This window comes from Taudactylus pleione, unplaced genomic scaffold (genome assembly GCF_031769625.1).
Source record: "Taudactylus pleione unplaced genomic scaffold, aTauple2 ptg001086l, whole genome shotgun sequence".
Classification (NCBI taxonomy): Eukaryota; Metazoa; Chordata; class Amphibia; order Anura; family Myobatrachidae; genus Taudactylus; species Taudactylus pleione.
This window is the reverse complement of record NW_028285487.1, coordinates 2,202,508-2,225,419: the sequence shown is the minus strand read 5'-3', so window position 1 is coordinate 2,225,419 and position 22,912 is coordinate 2,202,508. Positions and strand designations below refer to the sequence as shown.

The following is a 22,912-nucleotide window of genomic DNA, read 5'->3' as shown; positions in this document are numbered from 1 at the left end:
CTTGGACAGGATCAGGTGCTGCAGAGGTCTGGAGTGAAACTGGGTATATTCCACCATGTCGAACACCGATACCATGGAGCCCAGTAACCTCATCGCCGAGTGTAGAGACACCCGGCGGCTGTGCAGACAACTGCGCACCCTCGACTGTAAAGCAGAGATCTTTTCCCCCGTCACGAAGATCCTTTGCTGTCCTGAGTCCAATAAGGCTCCGAGGTGCAGAATCCGCCGAGACGGGATTAGAGTGGACTTCTGCCAGTTGATTAACCAGCCGTGCCGTTGCAGTAGTGCAATGGTCAGGTCCAAGTGGCGTAGAAGGAGCTCAGGAGATCCTGCCACTAATAAAAGGTTGTCCAAGTACGGCAACATACGGACTCCCTGCAGCCGCAGAGAAGCCGCCATGACCGCCATCACCTTGGTGAACACACGTGGTGCTGTCGCCAGGCCAAAAGGTAACGCCCGAAACTGGAAGTGGTCGCTGCGGATTGCAAACCTGAGGAACTGTTGATGGCGCGAAAGAATAGGGACATGCAGGTAAGCGTCCTGTATGTCCAATGACACCATGTAGTCCCCAGATTCCAGCGCCAGAATGATGGACCGTAGGGTCTCCATCCGAAACTTCGGCACCCGCAAAGACTTGTTGAGAGCTTTGAAGTTTAGAATCGGACGATACGACCCATTGGGTTTCTGCACCAAAAAAAGATGTGAATAGAAACCCTGGCCCCTCTGGGAGAATGGAACAGGCACTATAACTCCAGCCTGGAGCATAGTGTGAAGACCTTCCGCAGCTCCGTGGCCTTGTTCCGGTCCGATGGTAGACCCGTGGTGAAGAATCGAGCCGGGGGTCTGTGCCGGAAAGAGAGGGCGTACCCTTGGGAGACCACCTCGAGAACCCAAGTGTCTGTCGTGGTAACCGACCAACACCGGGCGAACTGCAGCAGGCGGCCTCCCACTTTGGGATCCCCCAAAGGGAGGCCCGGACCGTCAGGCCGCAGGCTTGTCATCTGGCTTAGGGGCCGGACGTCTGGTACTCCATGGCTGCTTCCGGGGCTTGGCCGATTTCTTAGGACCAGCCTGTCGAGGAAAAGACTGTGGTTTGGGCCTGCCCTGGGCCCTACAAGACCGAAAGGACGATGGTCCAGAACCAGAAGGAGCAGCGGCCGACGGGAGACATGCCGATTTGGCTGCCGCCAGCGTGGCCACAATCTTGTCTAGATCGGGACCGAAGAGAACTTCTCCGGTAAATGGCAACGCCTCCAAACCCTTTTTGGAATCAGCGTCCGCCTTCCAGGATCGCAACCACAAGGTGCGACGAGCGGCCACCGCTGCTGAAGAAATTAGAGACACCAGGGTACTAATGTCTAAGGCCGCCTCGTTGATATAAGTGGCCGAATCACGGAGATTACCAATCAACTCCGCCTGATCGGCCGGACAGTCGGAATCAAAAGACGCCTCTAATGAATCCGCCCAGCGCTCCATCGCTCTGGCAACCCAGCAAATGGCCATAGCCGGCCGTGCTGCCCCCCCCGCAAGGGAATAAGTGGACTTCAGGCAGATCTCCACCTTGCGGTCCGTAGCATCCTTAAGGGAGGACATGGATGGCATCGGCAATGTGGCACTACGGACAAGACGGGTCACGTGAGAATCCACCTGTGGAGGGGATTCCCACTTTGCAAAATAATTATCCGCGAACGGATAAGCCACCGACAGGCGCCTTTGCGGCTGGTAACGTTTGCCAGGCTGTTTCCACGCCTCCTCTAAATGGTCCATTAACTGACCCGAAAGAGGAAAGACTGTGGCATCGCCCTTCACATCTTTAAAAAAGGCATACTTGGATTTAGCCGCTGGGGGAACTTCGTCCTCAATCACCAAGGCTGTGCGGACTGCCCGAATAAGTCCAGGAATATATACTTTGGACTTAGCGTCAGCGTCCTTAGTATGGAGAGGTTCCTGATCGTAAGGATCCAGAATCTCCCCATCATCAGACGTCCCTTCGTCATCCTCATAAGGAGCCGACAGACGCCACCGGCCGTTTATGTGGCTGCATCACAGACTCCCCTTGCAACACATCCGACAAGTGCTGTACAGAACTCATCAGGGAGTTAACCCACGCCGGCTCCAGAGAAACCGGGAGCGGGGAAATAGGGAGACTGTGGGGTACCACCAATTGTCGTGGGAAACCCTGCATGGGTGACGACACCACTGACTGCTGGGACAAACCCATCTGTGTAAACGCGGGCTGCGGAGCTAACTGGCCCACTAAGGTCGTAAGCGCCTGAGCGAAACAAGCCCAGGGCGGCTCCTGTACCGGTGCTGTAACCGTAATAGGCCGCGCCATTGACAAACACTGCCGGCAGAGGCCCTCCGCGCTACCCTCCCCCTCCACTAACGGTACTTTACACGTAGTACACTGTAGCCGGAGAGGAAAATCACTTTCAGACATGATGGTACCAAGTATGTGACCCCTCTCACCAATTATATATTAAATAGGCGAGAGACCACCCTGCAGCACCGCACCGCAAGGGCTTAGCAGAAAGGACAGGGACAGTAATAAAGCTGACAGTCAGAAGAAAAGTTACAGGCAGCAGCGCTAGCACAGTCACATACAATGCAAAGAAAAATCAATTCCTGCACTAACAGCGCTGATCACTCAACTACGCAGACACAGGGCCTGGTAGGACACAGCGCTGCATACACAGACCTGCCACAGTGAAGGAGAGGTATGCGGGGGGACCCAGACCACGATGCTTCCGTCCAGTGCTTCCAGCAGCGTTCACCATGCGTTCTGGAAAGATGGCCACCGAGGAGCAGAGAGGAGGCTGGCCTGGGGGAGGAGCGCTGCTACAGGACCAGTCGGCAGTGTGCAGAGAGGGCTGTGTGCAGTGGGGGAGGCGCCGGCTGTGAGACAGGGAAGGCGCTCCCCTGGCATGCATTTAACCCCCGGGACGCCGCAGCGCTACCGCTCTGCTGCGGTCCGCTGTCCCAGGGGGGTAGTGGAAGCGCAGGTTCTTACCTGGCTCCACACTGCAGCCTGGGTCCCCGCTGTTACATGGTCCAGAGTCCCCAGGCAGGGGGCTCCCTGGGGACTCTGGACCATGTAACAGCGGGGACCCACCGCGGGACCCCGCTGCTTACCTTGCTGTCCCCCTTGAATCCGGCCATGGTCTGGAACATCTGGGGTCACCGCTAGCTGTGACCCCAGATGCTCACCAGCATCCCCGGATCGGTACCGGCGTTCTGGTACCGGTGGGGGTATAGGGAAGACAGCATGGACGTCAGGACTGAGCCACAGCTGCATGAAGAAAAGTTTCAGGGGCTCTTCAAGCCCCCACTCCAACAGGTGCACCCGACTCCGGCCGGGCACCAAACAAAACTGAGGTGCCTTGGCTCGGGGGCGGGGTATAGGAGGGGGACCCTAGTGCATCCTGGGAGGCTGAAAGCTTAACTCTATAGTGCCCGATGACTGACGTCACACCTATACCCCCAAGGTATCCTGTGGATACCCTATGGACCCTGAAGTAGAAATAAAAAAAATAAAAAAAACATAGCAAGGGGGTAACACCATCAAGACACTTACAGGAGACCTCCATGTAAAACTAGTATTTAACCCTCAACCTGAATGCTCTAAGAAAAGGACTGACCATTGCTCTGTCCAATCAGGTTCCATCTGACATCCTCACAAAGCGCCATTTCTCCAGGCTCTCAGTAGGTAGACGACAAGCAATGATACATGCAAAGATCACATACTACAGGCATGCCTATTTAGTTGGCTGCTCAGAAAGACGTTTCACAATATGCATCCAAGCCTAGCATCGTGCAGTTTGTAGACCTATTCAGCAATGGAAGGGATGCAGGGGCGAGGACTCTTCAGTGATATAACATAACATCTCAGTCTGAATCTCACCTTAGCTTTTCCTTCCAAAGCTCCAGTGCCGGCGTATATTTTACTGATGGAGTCTCCATTAATGGACCACATGGAGCGGAAGACTTCCTGGAAACGGGTGACCAGCTGCTGCTTCTCTGCTAGGCCGAGGGCTTCAAGCTGCTTGAATAGCATCTGAAAGTATAAAAAGGGGAGTGCACATTCAATAACCGAGTGCTAGTTATCTAGCCGATTAGGAAATGATTATGAAGGTTGTTTACACCCATTTATTTATTAACATTTACTTATATAGCGACAATCTAAGTCGCCACAGCTTAAACACTGTGAAGGCGGAAATCTACGTTCTCTATAGGGAAAAGACTGAAGGCGGAAATCTACGCTCTCTATAGGGAAAACACAGAAGGTGGAAATCTACGCTCTCTATAGGGAAAACACTGAAGGCGGAAATCTACGCTCTCTATAGGGAAAACACTGAAGGCGGAAATCTACGCTCTCTATAGGGAAAACACTGAAGGTGGAAATCTACGCTCTCTATAGGGAAAACACTGAAGGCGGAAATCTACGCTCTCTATAGGGAAAACACTGAAGGTGGAAATCTACGCTCTCTATAGGGAAAACACTGAAGGTGGAAATCTACACTCTCTATAGGGAAAACACTGAAGGCGGAAATCTACGCTCTCTATAGGGAAAACACAGTGAAGGCGGAAATCTACGCTCTCTCTACAGGGAAAACACTGAAGGCGGAAATCTACGCTCTCTATAGGGAAAACACTGAAGGCGGAAATCTACGCTCTCTCTACAGGGAAAAGACTGAAGGCGGAAATCTACGCTCTCTATAGGGAAAACACTGAAGGCGGAAATCTACGCTCTCTATAGGGAAAACACTGAAGGTGGAAATCTACGCTCTCTATAGGGAAAACACTGAAGGCGGAAATCTACGCTCTCTATAGGGATAAAACCATGAAGGCGGAAATCTACGCTCTCTATAGGGAAAACATCGTGAAGGTGGAAATATATGCTCTCTATAGGGAAAACACTGTGAAGGTGGAGATCTACGCTCTCTAGAGAAAATGCTGTGATAGTGGAAATCTACGCTCTTTACAGGGAATGTGAGGTCTGTCCACAATAGCATTTTCCCAAACACTGGAAGGAATACAAAAACTGTTGGTTGCTTTTGGAGTAAATTTACTAAGGAGTGGGTCCCTAAAACCGCCGGTCATTGTAGGCCGTTTTTTAAACAGCAATAGGAATAACTACTAAACTAGCCTGGTTTAGCATTTAATCCTTTTTTAAAATTACCATTAAAAGCCGCTGATGATTGGCGCTTAGTAAATCCTCCCTGTTGTCTCCATCATTTACTATCATAAACTCATGGAGAAAAAAATAAATAAATAATATAGTATATACATATGATCATCAGTAAAAAACAAAACAAACAAGACATAAAAACCAAAACGAGCAAATGTATAATGTGACACTTTCACCAGGGCTGGGTTACGAGTGCAGAACACAGTCCATATTTACACTGCAGCTTTTACCACATCTTAGAATACTAAAGGAGCTTAGTTTTGTTTCTATGGTTACTTTGCAAACAATAATGCTGCCTTTTCATTTAAAAGAAAGTGCTTTGTAAATAACACTAACCACAAGCTATACATTATAATAATGACACAGCACAGCCTGCGGATGAGGAACCAGCTGGACAAGCGCCCTGGCTGCAAGACGACCATTAAATACTGCTCAGTCTAATGTATATTCAATTGGTAAAGCTCATTCAATTAAGCACTTCCTTTACTTATCGTATATGCATATAAATTCAGCCCCATTAGCTTTAATTCCCTACTGTCATGTAATTAGATTATCCAATATTAACCCTCCAGGAAAACCCAACTCTTTCCTAGAGCTAAGTAGCCACTACATTTAGCATTTAAGATGTGTCTACTCAATAAATAAAAGCATGCAAATAGGTGTGACAATGCAAATGGAAATAAATGAAACTATACATACTTCGGTTTCCGTGGTTAAACATGTGTTATGCTGCACTGCATTAATTTATATACATTTAAATCTTTTTATTGCCTCTGATAGTAAATGCTGAGATGCCATTAAGAAGACTTAAGCTGGGTACACATTTGGCCGACCCAGCAGTCATCCCGCTGTACGAACGGCCGATTTAGTAAGCTATAAACACACTTACCAATCGGCTGCTCATGTCTGGCTAGACCTCACAACTGGGCGGGCATTTAAATTTGCACACCCAGTTAGGAGGTCAGTTTCGGTGGTTCCTGTGGCCATTGTAAGCCTGGCCGGTGAGTCACCTGTACACACCGACAGATGTACCCATATATCTGCAAGATATACTGGCATCGGCTGTGCTGCAGGGCCGACCGGATATATCTGTAATCGACGTCGTTTACAGACATATCGTCTGTACACCCGGACAGGTTCACTATGCTATATGTCCTTCGCGGACAGTACGACCGACATATCGCAGGGTGTACCCAGCATTAGGCTGAATGAAAACAGAATACAAAACACACTTTCGGATTTCTCGAATATGCATTAAAAAAAAAAAAAAAAAAAAGAAGAAATCCAGAATCGATTGCGCTAGTAAACACATCTAAATGCATATCAATACATGCACATAAACAGGACATGTAGGTTATATGCATATTTACATTATGTTGAAATTCCCATTTCTCAGGCCAGTTTGTACATAGCCGAACGGACATTAGCGGAGCCTAGGACAATGTGCCAGCTGACGAGGTGACACCTCTGTATCCAATGCCCAGCCACAATGTGTACTTCTTTGTCTAGAATTATTTTTTATTAAACCAGCAATAATTCTCAGCTCTGCAGGTCTGACTTTGGGGACCTAAGCACCCGGAAGGGGCAGAAGGCAGCCGATCCAGGTGTGTAATTCTTGTGAGTGAAATTGTGACATTGATCTCACCTCTAGCCCAAAGAAAGCCTGGACGCTGTTGGTCCTGTCCAGACAGTCCAAGCAGTTGGTCCTTATGCTGCCACTTTGCGTTCTAAAGATACAAAGAAAAAAATATTCTTATCTCTGCAATCTGTCTCCTGACCAGTGCTTTAACGTGGACAGCTAGACATACAGTGGTCCCTATAGACCATATTACTACACAGCAGACGGCTTTACAACATAATGATATATATTACACACACAGAAATTCCATAGCAACTTACAATTGAGAACAAACAATAGTGAAGAAAATTAGACTGGACCATTTACCTCTGTCTGTTAATATTCAATCAGATTACAGTGGGGGAAATGCTTTGTGCAGCTATATGATCCAGTCACACAGCAGTGTTGGTCTTTGGGTATAATAGAGAACACAGTTTTGTGTGACCGGTGTTTCAGGGGGTTAATTGGATATCACAGCTTATGGAGGTTAATGGGGTGCTTGAAGGTTTAGGGGCCAGAAGAAAGTCTTGTTGGGTGAATGTTGGGGGCAGCTGGGATGTAGTTAGAATACCGACACACGGGAAGTAAGTCGCCTGACAGAATCCAGGCGTTGAAATCCTGACTTAAGCCCGTATTCAATTTGGAGCGAAAAGCCGTTTTTGCGTGGTTTTGGCGGAAACTTTTCGCGGATGACGTTATATTCGCCTGTTTTGATTTTACTCCGTATTCAATTTGGAAGACTTTTCTCCTAGGCAGAAAGTCAATGCAATGTAATTAGCGGAAGAGTTTCACCTATGAATAGCAGGTGAAAAAAGGTGCAGAATTGGGGTTTTGGGGTGCAACGTGCGGGAACCCCCCTGCAGCCTTCAGACAGTCCCCCAAAGGTAAACTGTGTAAAAAAAAATTTTAAACACACTTAACAACCCAAAAAATCTTTTTGAATTTGGGGGTGAAAAAAAAAAAAATGTTGGGGGACAAAGTTAAAAACTAGTGAACTTGACTCTGGGGGGGTCCCCAAGTATGCCCCAGGTGTTTTTTTCATTGCAGGAGCTTGCGGCAGGTGGATTTTTCACGATTTTTTAAACTTGACTTTAGCAACTTTTAAATATGCTGTCCCCCATTTTCAAGTACCCCAAATTTGCTGGGATAAGTTATTTTCAGGGAAAAAAACTCCTGAGTACTATTCTGCATCACTTATAGAAAAACGCTATTTAGCAGCTATTGAGCCCATTTAAAAACAACAAATACCTTCAGCGAGCCAAATCGGGGGGTACCATAGGGAACCCCCATGTTAGAGCATCTTTTGTCAAGCTGATTTCCCCAAATCTGACATGACTTTCTGCTTGTTTAAGTTTCGCCGGGTCCCGTTTTCGCGTACTTTCAAATTGAATACGGTGATACGCGGACACGCACGCAATACTTTCCCTCCTGCAAAACAGGCGAAGTAGGCGGAAAGTCCGGGGAGGCTAACAAATATTGCGGGTCCGCTCAAATTGAATACGGCCCTTAGTACTAAAGATAGGCACCTAAATACCAACGCCCATCTTTAGCCCAGCGACGGAATACAGACAGATGGCTTCCTGTACGAAGGTAAGCGGGGAGGGTTAGCTGTTAGCCACGAGGGGGGGAGGGTTAGGTTTAGGCACTCCTGGGGGGACTTAGGGTTAGGCACCCACCGGGGTGGGTTTGGGTTAGGCACCCTCGAGAGGGACTAAGGGTTAGGCACCACACCAGGAGTTTTAAGCTTTACGGTAGGGTAGGGTTAGTATACTTACCTGCCCCGTCAGGATTCTGGTATTTCGGGCTTTCGGGATCGGCATTTCACCAGGCGGCTGAAGAGTTGCCGGGATTTCATACCCAACCCGGAGCAGCTGTATGAATGTTGTAGAGTGTATGTGTTTGGAGCAGGTATGTGAGTGTTGCAGACTGTGTATGAAAGACACAGGACCTCATTCAGACCCGCTTGCAAGCGGGTCGATGGTGAGGCCCTGCACACGCGCAGCGGCCGCAGTGTGCGTGTGTAGCTCCGGAACGAGTGAGAAATTCACTCGCTCCGGGGCTCGCTACAAAAGGGGCGGCTGTCGATGTTGATCGACAGCTCGCCCCGTTTTGTAGGGTGGATGGCCGAACAAACGGAGGCGTTCCTGAAGGAATGCCTGCCGTTTGTAGGCGGCCCTGCTGACATCACCAGTGATGTCAGTAGGGAGCTTCCTGCTCTGTTAGAGCAGGAAGCTACCTGGGGCTTGCGGGAGACGAGACCCGACCCCAAGGGTCTCGTCGCAAGCCCCGATCGCGACCATCACCTGGTCACTCGCTAAAGCTGTGGGTAGTCACCCACAGCTTAGCAAGCGGCCAGATTTTAAAAAGGAAGCGGCCGTCCTCATATTTTGCGAGCGGCTCTGAATGAGGTCCGCAGTTCTGAGAAGATATCTGGATGTATAGTATGTTATTATTATTAGCATGTATTTTCCATAAATTTCTGCGGCACCACACACAACAATAATACAAATTGTGTATAATAACAAAAGTTAAAGGGTAAACATAATATATATATATACATAGACACACACACACTGTACCCTATTATACATGTACACATATTAACATTATTACCTAAACTATAGCAAAATGTAACAGGATAAAACAAGTAAAAAATGAAATTTAAGAAAATAAATATTTAGGAGGTAAAACCAGGGGGTGCAATTACAAAAGGCAGCGAAGGAAGGTGGGAAAGTAGGAGACAAGGGGGGGGGGGGGGGGGGAGAAGAGAGGGGAGGAGACAAGCACTCACAAATGGGCAGAGTTTGGAGTGAGGGCTGACTGGGGGGTATGAAGGAGGGGAGGCAGCAGGTATGTTGGTGTAGTCTTATTTATTTCATTATATACAGACAACCATTGTAGGGACTGACAGAACGGAGCAGCAGAAGAACGTTTCAGGAGGAAAATTTATATTGTCTCTGCGTCCAAATACAGACGGTATAAAGGCAATTGCCAATGTGGTCGATTATGGGGCAATGTCCGACCAATGTTTTGCTGACATTTTAAAAACATAGACGTGCCCCCTAATTTATGCTATAAAAAAAAAAATCATCTTTAAATAATGTCACTATTTATCTGCTGCTCGTTTCATTGGTATATATTTGTGCACCATATTGCTATTATGGTTCGTAATATCTATACTTTATTATTTAACTTAACATATTTACTTGTCGAGTTGTATTTTGAAATAATAAAGTGTAGCTTCCAAGCAGAAAGGATCAGACTAGTGCTGCTTGTGCAGATCAGGGTGTATTTATATCTAACGTTTGCGTCTCTATAGAGAGATGAAGAAGTGGTCAGACCTGTGAACGCCATCTTTGTCCATGTAGAAGAAGCCGCACTCCTCCAGGAAGCTGGCAACTTTGGGCTTAAGCACAGTGAGGAGTTTCTCAGCTTTGCCACCTCGAACCAACTGATGGTAGTCAAAATTCACCATCAGGACGTCGGACACATGCTCCGATGCTTTCAGGTGGCTCTGAAATAGACCAAACATCTCTTATGTAACATGCAAACCCCTACTGCAAGGCTGGCTACACACTAAACAATACGTCGCCCGATCCGGCTGAAATATCGTTCACATCGGCCAGTGTGTGTCTGCTATGTCGCCGATGACGCACGCTCCCGCATGCAGGTCCGACGAGCGATATGGTGTGTATGCAGCAGAGTTCAATTGTATATATACAGTAATAATATTAATTATTTTCAGCAAACGTTCCTTTTTTGGCCAGTCCCGCACAACAAGATGTCAGGGAACAGCACATTTACAGAACAGCACTATTTTACAATGCCGCGAGAAGGCATTTCTATGGCTGCATTTACATCTGAAAAAAAGCCAGTGTTCCGCTTTACAGTAATTTTTGAATTCTAGCAGGGGTCTGGACCCTGAGCTGCTGTATGTGCGGGACTAGCCACCTGTATTTTTTGTTTAAATAAACTTTTCAAACTGGAAAAAAAAAAAAAAAAAAAAAAGCATACAGTAACCTTGTATGTAACCTTGAAAAATGTGTATGGGTGCGCTCCCCAATCAGTTATTATATTCGGTTATAAACTAGCAGCTCCCACAGCAGGATCTGCTACCTGCCACTAATAGACACAGTCAGCAAGATGGCAGACAAATTCCGGATCCTCTATGTGGTCCGGTAAAGCCGCTGTGGACCCAGTGACTAGGAGGATAGGGTCGGGGCCACTGCCGTATTGAGTGGTCTGGCACTGAGCAATATTCAGTGTTGGGCTACATCCATCCTGGTTAAATGAAATGAAGATGTCAGGTGCCTCTGTGAGCGGGGTAATCTGGAAGGCTTGAGCTGATCAGATTCTATATCCTTGACGCGTTTCTCCGGGAAAAGCAACCCCGGTTTCCTCAGAAGGATCCAGAATTTGTCTGCACTGTTGCTGACTGTGTCTATTAGTGGCTCTACCGGACTGCACAGCGGATCCAGAACTTACTTGCACTCCCGATGAAGAGCAGTCGAGAGCGCGCCTGTGTGACACCTCCATCAGTGAGTACATAATATTAATCACCCATTCCACATTGCATATTTAGGTCCCCAAATACGGCATAATGAGTGGATAAGTCTAATATTCTGAAGTTTACTAAAAAATATGACTGTCATTTGGGCACCCTCATGCTCATGTGTGCATTTATTAAAAACGAGCATTGAGTTAACGGGAGATTACTCATCAATCCATATTTGGCACCTATTTGAAGTTATCCCTTTAAGAAAGGAATCTGGGGAACTATCAACTATGGAGCTTGAACAGATTATAGCACTGGACTGTATCATCTTTCTTTATATTAGATGTTTTTAGTTCACGGTTTGATATATGCAATCATATTATATATAATACATTTATTGTAATTTGTGTGGTTATTTAAACCAGCGCTCCGCATACACCTGTGTTTCAGTAACCTTTTAACTGGCTAAATGATGTTAAAGATATTCCCCCTCCCCCTCCAGATCATTTTAAATTTATTAGCTTGTGCCACCCCTCTGCAACATTTACTAAATACATTGCTTTTTAGAACCAGCCTGTTTCTGTACTCTTCAGCCTGGTATGTAACTGATCAGGAAGGAGGACTACTCTTTTTGACTTGTGATAAGCACAATTGTATTACTAGAGAGCTGTGTGTATAAACACTGGAGAGGATGTAGAGCTGACAAATGAAGGTCCTCTAAAGGTTCCGCTAATATATAAATGAATGTACATGTAGGGTCAGTAACTCTGGGACTTCCAGAAGCGCTGCAATATCATCACATGGCACAAGAGCCCTACTCATATCCCTGCCTTTACATTACGCCGCTCACCTGAAAGGCTTTGCTGAGCATGGTCTCCCCTTCCTTAGACCCAAGAAGATTTACAACCACTTGTCTGCCGTAAAGTCTCTTGAGTGTCTGGAAATGCCTATAATCAGAAATAAAGGTGCTCAAACAGGGTACGATGATGCATAATCTGGAACAGAAATCAATACATTGGGAAGTTCCGGAGCGCTACCTGTCAAACGCTGGTGCGTTGGCTTCAAATCCTCTTGACATCCTGACACGGTGAGAGCCAACCTAAACGTAGAGTAAAATAAAAGTTACAGGTGATGGAAAACCCCTCTTAGTAGGTAAGCCGCTTCCATTATTATATTGAAAGATTAAATCTCCCTGCCCTGACTTTGTGCCATAAGAGAGATGGTAATAAAAGCCCCATGTAAGTACATACCACGTTCCTAGAAGTGTAGCTACTGAGGAGCAAAAACATCAAATAATCTACGTGGCAAGTATTTATTTGTACATTTTTAAAGTGAAAATACTTAAAAAAAATTGTATTTATTTAATAAAATATATAATATTATGTCTGAGCTCTCCTACTTGTTTTATAAGTCTGCTCTCTTTTCCCTCCAACTTCTATGGCATGGCAAAGTTTAATCTGGCTGGCACCCAATGTACGAGTCTGTTATGGGGGAAGTATTTTAGCATTCCCGGTACTGTTGGTAAACATGATAAAACTACTGACCGGGACAATGACCGCGGTACTGCTCCTTGCATTGTCACTCATACTGGCTGCACATCGACACCTAGCCGTCATCGCTTAGCCGGATAATAAGACACCTGTATATTTCAGGCTGCGTACACACCATACGATGGTGGTGACCCAGCAATGCGACGAGCGATGTAAAGATACATCACATGCGCTGTACAATCTGGCATATGACAGCGCAATGTATCGTTACATGCTGCACAGTGTCACTATTCGCATTATCCCATCTGCCTTGCAGGACAGCAGATGGGGCGAGGCGATGAACGACCATCGGGAACATCAGATCGGGCGTACATACTATACGATGTGTACGATATGTTGTCCCAATGAGCGCTGGAACTATATATTGTACGATACATCATATAGTATGTACCCAGCTTTAGATAAAAAGTGTATCGAATGGCCATATATAGATGATGGGCAGGTGCCATCCAGCTCCACATTAATCAGAGGATCTCAATGCCAGAGCCGTAACTAGACTTTTTGGTGCCCTGTGCCAGAAAGAGCATTGGCGCCCCCCTCATTTTTGAAAGGGACATAGAGCCATATTCAATTAGAGGCGAAGTTTTCACCTGTCCGACTGTTCGTTTCATTCGCCTGTTTCAGAGGCGAATTTATTCCGTGCTCGTCCCCGCTTTTCACCTAATTCAATTGCAAAATAGGTGAAAACGGAAATCGGCGAAAAGTACTGAAAGAATTGGGGAAATCAGTCTGTACCCCAGAAAAAGATGCACTAACACAGGGAATCAATATAGATGTGTACTAATATCCCTAATAACACTATTTTGGGTACTTAAGGTATGTAAATTGCTTGCAATTAGCGTCTTTGTAAAAGTGATGAAGAATGGCATAAAGCTGTATTTTTTGGTGAAAATAAGTAGTCCTGTCAAATTTGGGGTGCTTGAAAATGGGTGCTAGCATGTTTTTAGATCTCTAAAGTGAACTTTTAAAAAACTTGAAAAATCCACCTGCTATCCCAAAAACACCTGACCCATACTTGGGCACCCCCAAGAAGTCTATTTCGCTACTTTTATGTTTATCCCCCCACTTTTTACATTTTCACCCCAAAAATGACATCTTTTTTGGGGTGTTCTTAGTTTTTTTGCAGATTTGTCCTTTGGGGGGCTGTCCCAAGGGGTCTGAGTTGTTTCCCCACGTTTACACCCCAAAATAAAGATTTTGCATTTCTTTTCACCTGCTATTGATAGAAGAATCTTTTTTGGAGAATTGTTTCCACTTAGGCGAAATTGTGCTGAAATTGAATTTGGCGAATTTTTTTTTAGGCAAACTTTTCACAAAAAAACAGACGAATTTGGCTTTTCGTCTCTAACTGAATTCCCCTCATAATGCACCAAAAAAAGGCCATGACTTCATGGGGAAGGGCCAGGGAAGAGATAGGAGAGACCAGGAGATGCTGGGGATGAAATAAGAGGAAGCTACAAGCAAGAATGATAATAAACAGAAATATGACAGGCCCAAACAGCGCCCCCTGACCTGTGGTGCCCTGTGCCATGGCACCGGCCACACTACCCTAGCTACGGCCCTGCTCAATGCTAAGCCTAATTTACAGAGAAGGCTCAGTGATCCCCAAGTAGGTTACATTACATATAGGCACGAGTATTATAGTTAAATACTTCAGTTGATTATCATTAATGTATTTGGGATAAAGCTGTGATTATAGGGGGGGGGGGGGGGGGGGGGGAGACCTGGTTTTCTGTGCACAGCACACCTCCTGTCAACATGTGTGTTTAAAGCTGAAGCAGTCTCCCGGAGCCTGGAATGACAATAGCTAGCACTACGCTGCATAGCAAAATGCAGCTTATTATTAGTTCTGCCAAAACAGGGAGAACTTTACATACATATTTTTGAAAGTCACAAAGTGGCGATTATAATTGGGCCAACCTATAATTTATTGATTAGTGTATCCTAAAAAGCACTTTAGTTTTCTCTGCCCTAGCTTTTGCCTTTGGCGGCCTAGGTCATGTAATGATGAGCTGAAGGCAGACAGAGGTCTTCTTATTTCCATGAATGATAACTTACCTGCAAGCCAGGCTGCTCCCAGAAGAGTGGGACTGATCCCCGTATTTGTATAAAGGAAGACACGCAGTCATCAAGGTAAATCACCTGCAGGATCATTAGAACACGTATCAGACAGCTGGAAAACAACACTGTAAAAGACATTTCCGCTGAGAGATTACACAGAGAGCATCGCAGTCGGTCAATCAGAAAGACGATGGACATGATGTACAAAGTCATTTTCTATTTATACACAGTCAACACAGAGCTTCACTACTTGTTGCCTGGATAGGTCTAAAGATGATCATCACTGGGTAACGCTAGCAAAACCGGCCCAATAATCCTGCGTGTAAGCCGATACTAACGATTCAATTGTTCAACCTTAACCAGAAACCCACAGCGAATCATCTCACCTGCTCCGTTTCCACAAAGTTCGCGACTTGCCCGTTATCATTGGTACCACGCACATTGAACCTGGTCCCAGCTCGCTCGCAGCTCAGCCGGGAGATGATGCAAGCCTTAGCCTGCTTGTGAGCCGCATAAATAGTCCTGATCTCTACGCCCCCACACATAAGGCGCAGCAGCCAGTCGTCGCAGTTCACTCCGTAATGCTTGAGGTGTAAGTGCAGAGCCTGGTTCCTGGGGAGAAGAAGAACAAAAGTTGGTAATAATTATACAGCTTCCTGCAGACTATACATTCTCCACTACAGGAATAGCCACTGGGCAAGTCTTATCTCCACTCGATGAGTTAAGAAAGCGGGATTTTTGTTTATATTTAATGCTTCATTTTTATTTATCACCAATATATTTTACAGCACTATAGAGCTAATGATAGGAACAGAGAGGGCCACCAACAGAGCTAACAATCTAAACGGAATGCATGGACTTTGTTATAGATACACAATGTCTGGTAGACCCGAAACTTTGGGATGCACAGTTCTTTCTGGTAGGCTACCAGGTACTCAGAGGAGGTTAGTGGTTGACTGGCTACATTGGGGACTATAGGGATTAAGGTAATAGTTGTGTAAAACAGGCAACACCACCAACAAACAGGCAGCAAAGCTGAAGTCAATAATTAGTACAATGACGAGAATTCCCAGCAAGTGGCAAAGCAAGCAAAAAGGTCAACGGATATTCACACGGTATCAAATATTTATATATAGGACACGCTCTAACAAGCTTCTTACAAGAAACAGTGACAACCGGGAATTCTCCAGTCAATCATTCACAACTGCAGGTAACCCAATGCAGATTATGTATAATACCAGGATCACCATCTGCCTTGCCCAATGTGCACTATGGAAATTCAGTTTATTTCACTGACACTACCTATAAAGCTGTCCGGTGTTCACGCACTCCAGCAAGTCCTCTAATGGCATGTGTGCGAACACCACTACTTAGCCTGTCTGCTGGCAGCTCAGTTAACCGAAAGCAACCTGTCCATTGAATCGGCAAGTGCCAGGAGAGTTTGCGACTTGTTGTAGATAGGCATCTGCCCACCAACGGCATATTGTGGACAGGGCTGAGCTAAGCATTAATGCAGGCAAGCTGTCCATAGGACCACTGGGTTGCATAAACAACAGACTCCAGATAAATATTATTTTAGAATAGGTTTTACTTTGGATATTCTATTCAAAAAACTAACTTTTCAATTTTGGGTTAAATGATCAGTTCGTACTAATGCTTTCTGGAGGATTTATTTTATATTTTGCTTTTGTTTGCTCAGACATCAGTATACTAAGAGCTGCAATTAATAATCCCCAAAAGGAAGTATAAAAAACAGACGCACAATATGATTTTGCTTACTAGCGTGTAGAATGTCACCTGTTACCTATACAGTACAGTGGGCTGAACTAGTGAACACAGGAACGGATTTTATCAGTACACTATGAAACAGAACCTCGTGAATTTAGGGCAGGCTTATTTTACGTCATGAATATTGCTTCATTCAAGGCTGGTAGCACCTCAGTAATGTCACAGATGCCTCAGATAGGCAGTACAAATCGTTATCATGTAATTTCTACCATACACTGTATATAATTCTTGTGTATCAGGATTTATATGGCTAATCTGGTAATCCAACAAATATAAATACTAAACAGCAAATGGATAGAATTAGGTAATATTAACTATGTTCCCTGCAAAGCTAGTGTTAACTTCTTTTCACTCAGCTACAGCAATACACGTAATATGACTAGTGGGTCCCAAACTTATGCATACAACTTTAAATCACGCATATCTGTGCAATGATCCTTTCCCATTAGGAGCAACGTGCTTTGTTAATTTCTTTTAACCATTTGGAGGAAGCATAAAAGTGAAAACCCCGGTGGACATACCAGAAGAAGCGGTTGTCTGTTCTTTGCTCCTGAGTACTGCGGTGAGCGTTGAGGCTGAGGTCCAGGCTTATCCCGCTAGAAGACCACGCAAAGTAGAAGCTGCCAGAGTTTAGAACCTTGCGGACTTCAGACATACGATCTTCATCCGTCGGATCCGTTCTCAATGAGATAAACTCGGTGGAGGTCACACGGAAAACCTCAGAGTCCTGAATCTTTCCCACCGACATACATCCGGTTACCAACACCAGATAATGTGACATTGTGTCCCCTACAGAGGATGACGGAGTACAACCATTTCACCCAGTGCTGTATTACAATACAACCTAAGGCACGTTGTGTAAAACACCACAACGGTCTACAAAAACCCAGCCGCTTAGCTAGTAGTAGTGATGGACATGAGCAGATGTATTACTGGCCATGGGCTATGCTGAAGTCCCCCTTAAAAGCAAGCCCACCTATCGTGCTGCTGTAGATACAATGCTAAATGTAAAGTGATGTGTCCCCATTCTAACATTTTCCTTTATCTAGATATGAAGGAGTCAAAACATTATCTTCCGCATGAGTTAAAATAGTGGTAACATTTACATTCTTTGCCATGTAGCAGGTGTGGGATAAAAAAAAAAAAAAAAGTTGACATTCAGAATGTCGACATGGACAGTATGCCACAAGTCGACACTGCGGCGTGCGTAGAGGGTATACTCAGTTGGTGCAGTGTGTGCAGAGGGCCCGATTCATTACGGATCACAACTGTGTAGTGTGTCTGCGATCGCAGTGAGACATACGCGCACATAGATGCATACACGACGCAACAATTGCCCGTCTGCGTGCGTAATCGCAGTTGCGATCCGTAATGAATTAGGCCCAGGGTGTATACTTTGTTTTAAGGGTAGAGGCAAAAAAAATAAAAAATAAAAATAAAATAAATGTTGCTCACTATTCCCCCATTTAGAAATCTTTTCAAGCATCGGTCTTACCAAGATTTAGCCGCAGAACGCCCAGAAGGCCGTAGGCATCCATTACTTTGCTGAATGTGCTCTTTATAGCTTCCTTTTCTGCTGAGGCTGAAAAAGTAAAGACTGGCTGTGAAGTGGAATTAATTGCACGAAGGCCTACAGTAAAAATACACAGTTACAATGGAGATAGAGTTAAATACATTTGATTAAAATACAGGTATGGGATCTGTTATGTGGACTGCTGGGGCTATGCAGATGAGGGTATTTGATCCGTTATTTGAAGGACATGACCTACGTGACCTATTGGGATCATTTAAAGGCACTTTTTTTCCCCACATTTACTGGATGTGTCCAAAAACTCTGCCAGGTTTGGAATATGGTCCAGTCGCTTATTGCCTCTGTGACGGCTCTTGATTCCACTCTTACACTGCTGTTATGTGCCTAATGCTGGGTACACACTAAACCGATATATCTGCAGATCGAGTGATCTGCAGATGATGGTTGTTCGTACACGCACTAAACCACCATCATCTGTGTTCAGTGTGTAAGAGGGGGCGGATCCCGCTTACCGGGTGGGCGGGGGCATCGTTCACAGACATATCGCGAGTACACCCTGGCCAATGTGCAGCAGATATATTGGCCGATCAATTGGTCGGCCAATATTTCTGTCCGTGTGTACCCAGCTTTATGCTGAGTACACACTGGCCGATATATTGGCCCAAAAATTGATCGGTCAATATATCTGCTGCTCGTCGGCCAGTGTGTACAGACGATATGTCTGTGAACTACGTCGTTCAGCGGGACCGCGGCTGCCGGATAGATGATGGCCGTTCAGTGTATATGAACGACCATCCTCTATAGATATATCTGTCAGGTGTGTACCCACTTTTAGTCTGCCAGGACCATTGAGCGTCAGCTAGCCTGTACCTGGAAATGGCTCGATCCTCCGGTTCACCAGGAAATTATAAATAGGATATGGTTTGTGTCCAAGATGGAATATACAACCAGTTTTCAAAACAATACAATGGACAAGTTATATGTTGTCTGGTCGCCATGGGACTCATTTCACAACGTGACTCTTCCAGGACTTGCGTGAGCGAGTTACCACAGTACCATTGCCTCCCTACAGGTCACTTATCCCCATACACCTATCCTGTCTCCCCTCCCAGCTTCCTTTCCTACTTCCTGGAGCATTTTATTAAACGTCCTTTGCTCTTTCTTACTCTCTACACTCCACATATTAAGGTGCATACACACGGACAGATGTCAGATGAACGATTTGTAAACGAATGAACGATTTTTGACTATTAAAATGAATGGAAATCGTCCAAAACTGACTGCAGACACATCAGATGTCAGATATCGTTATCTGACAAACGGGAACGCGCATCGTTCATCGTTGCACACGTCAGATTTTCCAGATATGAACGACTGAACGATTTTTAAAATCGTTATCATTCAGATCTGAAGAAAAATCTGACCGTGTGTATGCACCATTATTTGCATCTTCTCTACAATTCCTGGTACTTGATTGGGCTCACAGGCCATTACTCCCATTTATGTTCCCCTGTTGATCTTGTTTATTATCTGCATTTGTTTTCTCTTTTCTGTGATTTTCCTTGGATACTTTGTTTCATTTTACTCTCCTTTGGATGGGTTGGGTATGGGATCCCAGCAGTCGGGATGCCTCCGGTTAGCATACCGTCAATGGCATTCCGACAGTCAGAATGCCAACATTATTAGGCAAGTACCCTAACTATCCCTCCCCGCATCCTAAACCTAACCCTCCCCCTAGTGTGTAACCCTAACCCTCCCCCTGACCCCTGATACTTACCTTCGGGTTGCTGGCGGTCGGGATACTGGAGCCGGGATCCAGACACTCTTGGGATTCCGGTGCCAGTATTTTGACAGTCGGCATCCCGCACGCTGACATGCAGACTACCTCCCCTTTGGATTACGGTTACTTATTCTACAGCCCTTTTGGTTATATAGAATACATACAAATGTCTTGTTTTGTGTTTCTTTCTTGTTCTATTGTAAATATTTCTGTTTTTGTTGCTACATTATAAAAAAATCCAAATGAAGCAAAAACATGAATAACATGATCCCAATATTTTCCCACAATGCCCCTTGCTTCTTCAGTGCTCCTCATAGTGCCTGCAGGAATCATTTTAAGTTTTAACTTCCTGGACACAGAGTGTCTGTATAGATCCAGTAATGTATCTGTACGTTGAATGCTCATTCACAGTACTGCAAAATTACTGGGACAAAAAGGGTATACACTCACCTATTAGCATCTGACTACTAGTCCAATGCCAATTCTGTAGGAGAGGCTTATAAAAGGAGCACTACATCACAAAACGTCACTTTTCTGATATGAATTCTGATGTCTAACCATATGTTTAACCAAGTGAGAAAATGAATTGTACATGCACCCGGAGTTACTAGAACCACAATAGTCTCCCCCACGTGTATGAACCAATCTACACATTATCAGCACTGTAAAGGCACACATCCACTAGAAGACATCAAAACGATTGCACGATTACGACATAGTAATGGTGCAGTCGTTTGTCAGTCTGTGATGTGCCTACACTGAGCGAGCAGTCAGTACAGGCTCATCAATCATCCGCAAACATGTTACAACATATTTGTACGATGATAGATGTCTAAACGACCAGTGGCAGCAAGCGCCGTTGTTTTTTTTTTAAACGATCTGCAAACAGTTTCGAAAAACGGTTATTGGACTATATCGTTTTCGTTCAATCGCTCAATTTAATCGTCTAGTGGAGGTGTGCCTTAAGTCTGTTAGGCAATCTGGTAATGGTTACAGAACTGAAGAATACGGAAGAAGCAGTATTGCAGCTTTATTCCTGGGTTGGGTAAAAAGGATACAATTAGATCACCCTAACCTCTGCTTCTCATCACACAGCCCTGTCCTGAGGCCTCCTATTGGTCCGTGATGTCATACCGCCTTTCACGCACTATTTTACAATGGAAAACAGGCAGAACTTGCAAAGATGACACAAGTTCAGCTTTCAAAATATGACCAGGAGAGATTACAGGAGGGGGGGGGGGGGGGGGGGGGAGGGGGTGATGGTTGTTGACTCAATTATACTACCGAGGAAGAGTAATAGGACAGGTCAACTAAACTGGAGGCTGTATGTGTACTAGAAGCCTGGGGAAGCACTACTTTATAGGAGGGTGGCTGAGGAATGTAAACATGATTGGGAGACACAAAGTTATCCTTAATCTGCAAAGAAAGAGAGCGGAGGATAAAATAGGGTCTGGGGTCCTTAGCAATAAAAATGGGGAGACAAGGTGGGCAGGGTAGTGCCCATCTGCCATGATCCGTGTCCTTTTAACGCTTAGGAAAAAAAAAAAAAAACACAAGGAGCCGATTCAAACCAGGGCAGAGGTGCGGACACTCATTCGTGGTGAAAAATTTAAAATAAAAAAGGAGTAAACTCTGAATGAATGTGGGTAAATGTAATCAATGACAAGGAGCATAGAAAGAGGAGACCAAATGTAATTCAGATGTGTATAGTCTTACAAATAGGGTGAGGGTATGTTTGGTGTACATGTTTTTTTCTCTCCTTCAAATGTAATCATTGGTTGTTTTGCCGCAGTAACTACTAACAACATGTTACATACAGTCTCCTCCTCTCTGAGTTCACATATTACAGGTTTCTTACATAGTAATCCAAGATCCATAGTCCATGACTATTTTATAGGGCGCACAATCCTGCAGATTTCTCTTATTATGAATAACTTCACCCAAATGCTAGGAAGGTATATACACAAAATCCAATGTAATAAATTGTGCGGACTGTGCAGTGAGTTTATTTTGCTTTTTTCTTTTTAAACAAAAAGGAAGAATGTCAACAGAGAACCCAAATGTAAACCCCAATAGTCTGCTCCCAGCGCACTTTCATAAATATCGTTTTTCCACAGTTTGCTTTATCATAGCACGGAGGTCAGATGTATATACAGTCTCCAGGGACGCACAGTACAGTTTATTCCTTAATCATTATCATGCAGCCACAAGGGCATGTGTTTCTGTCTGGACCGTGATAAACATGGTGTACTGTGCCGTCCAGGCCTCTCCAGGAGTAGTCGCAGGGGTGTGGGCCAGGGGTGCGTCATGTGGGTCTCTCAGACTGCTGTGCAACATCCACGCATCTATTGATCACCAGCTAATGATGGGACTACAAGTCCCAGCATGGTACAGTATTGCTGGCCATACACGGTGTGATGCACCGTGTAGGGCGACTGCCAATTCGTCTGTCCCCGCTGACAATCGCGTGGTCCCCGCTAACCGCACGATATGCCGGCTCTCCCCCCTCCACCATCTGAATGGGATCGTACATCGCATCCCGGAGCAGATGAACCTGCGGAAAGATCTGGGGATGCGATTTACGATCCCGCGGGAGTGCGCAGCACGATATCAGGTACGATATTGTGCCCATACACGGCGCGATGTAGCACCTATACCGTGCCGATCCATATCGTGCAGTGTATGGACTCCTTATGGCTCTTTTCTGAATAAAGGAACTCCTGCCATGTTCTTTACCAAACAGGTCATGGCAAAGTACAATCAGTGGAATGTATTGCCAAAACTACCCAGGAATCCTATTTTAAAATTAATAACAAGTTCCGTTATGTATTACCAGAAAGAGAAAAAAGAAGAAGCCAGCTGATCTCTAGGCAAAATAAACAAAGTATATTATTAATAATT

The 22,912-nt window shown here is 45.3% G+C and overlaps 1 protein-coding gene across 7 annotated transcripts in view; it reads right to left on the bottom strand.

The window, feature by feature from the left end:
- SYNJ1 (synaptojanin 1) overlaps window positions 1-22,912 on the bottom strand; it is a 106,014-nt gene that overhangs the window by 64,907 nt on the left and 18,195 nt on the right. For all 7 annotated transcript variants that reach the window (XM_088461687.1, XM_088461691.1, XM_088461692.1 and 4 more), the window contains exons 3-11: window positions 18,196-18,282; window positions 17,222-17,489; window positions 15,299-15,524; window positions 14,910-14,993; window positions 12,339-12,400; window positions 12,152-12,248; window positions 10,148-10,320; window positions 6,834-6,915; window positions 3,902-4,054 (exon numbers count right to left, since the gene is read on the bottom strand). In XM_088461687.1, the coding sequence (XP_088317813.1) occupies window positions 3,902-4,054; window positions 6,834-6,915; window positions 10,148-10,320; window positions 12,152-12,248; window positions 12,339-12,400; window positions 14,910-14,993; window positions 15,299-15,524; window positions 17,222-17,489; window positions 18,196-18,282 (1,232 nt within the window). The remainder of the gene's footprint in view (window positions 1-3,901; window positions 4,055-6,833; window positions 6,916-10,147; window positions 10,321-12,151; window positions 12,249-12,338; window positions 12,401-14,909; window positions 14,994-15,298; window positions 15,525-17,221; window positions 17,490-18,195; window positions 18,283-22,912) is intronic.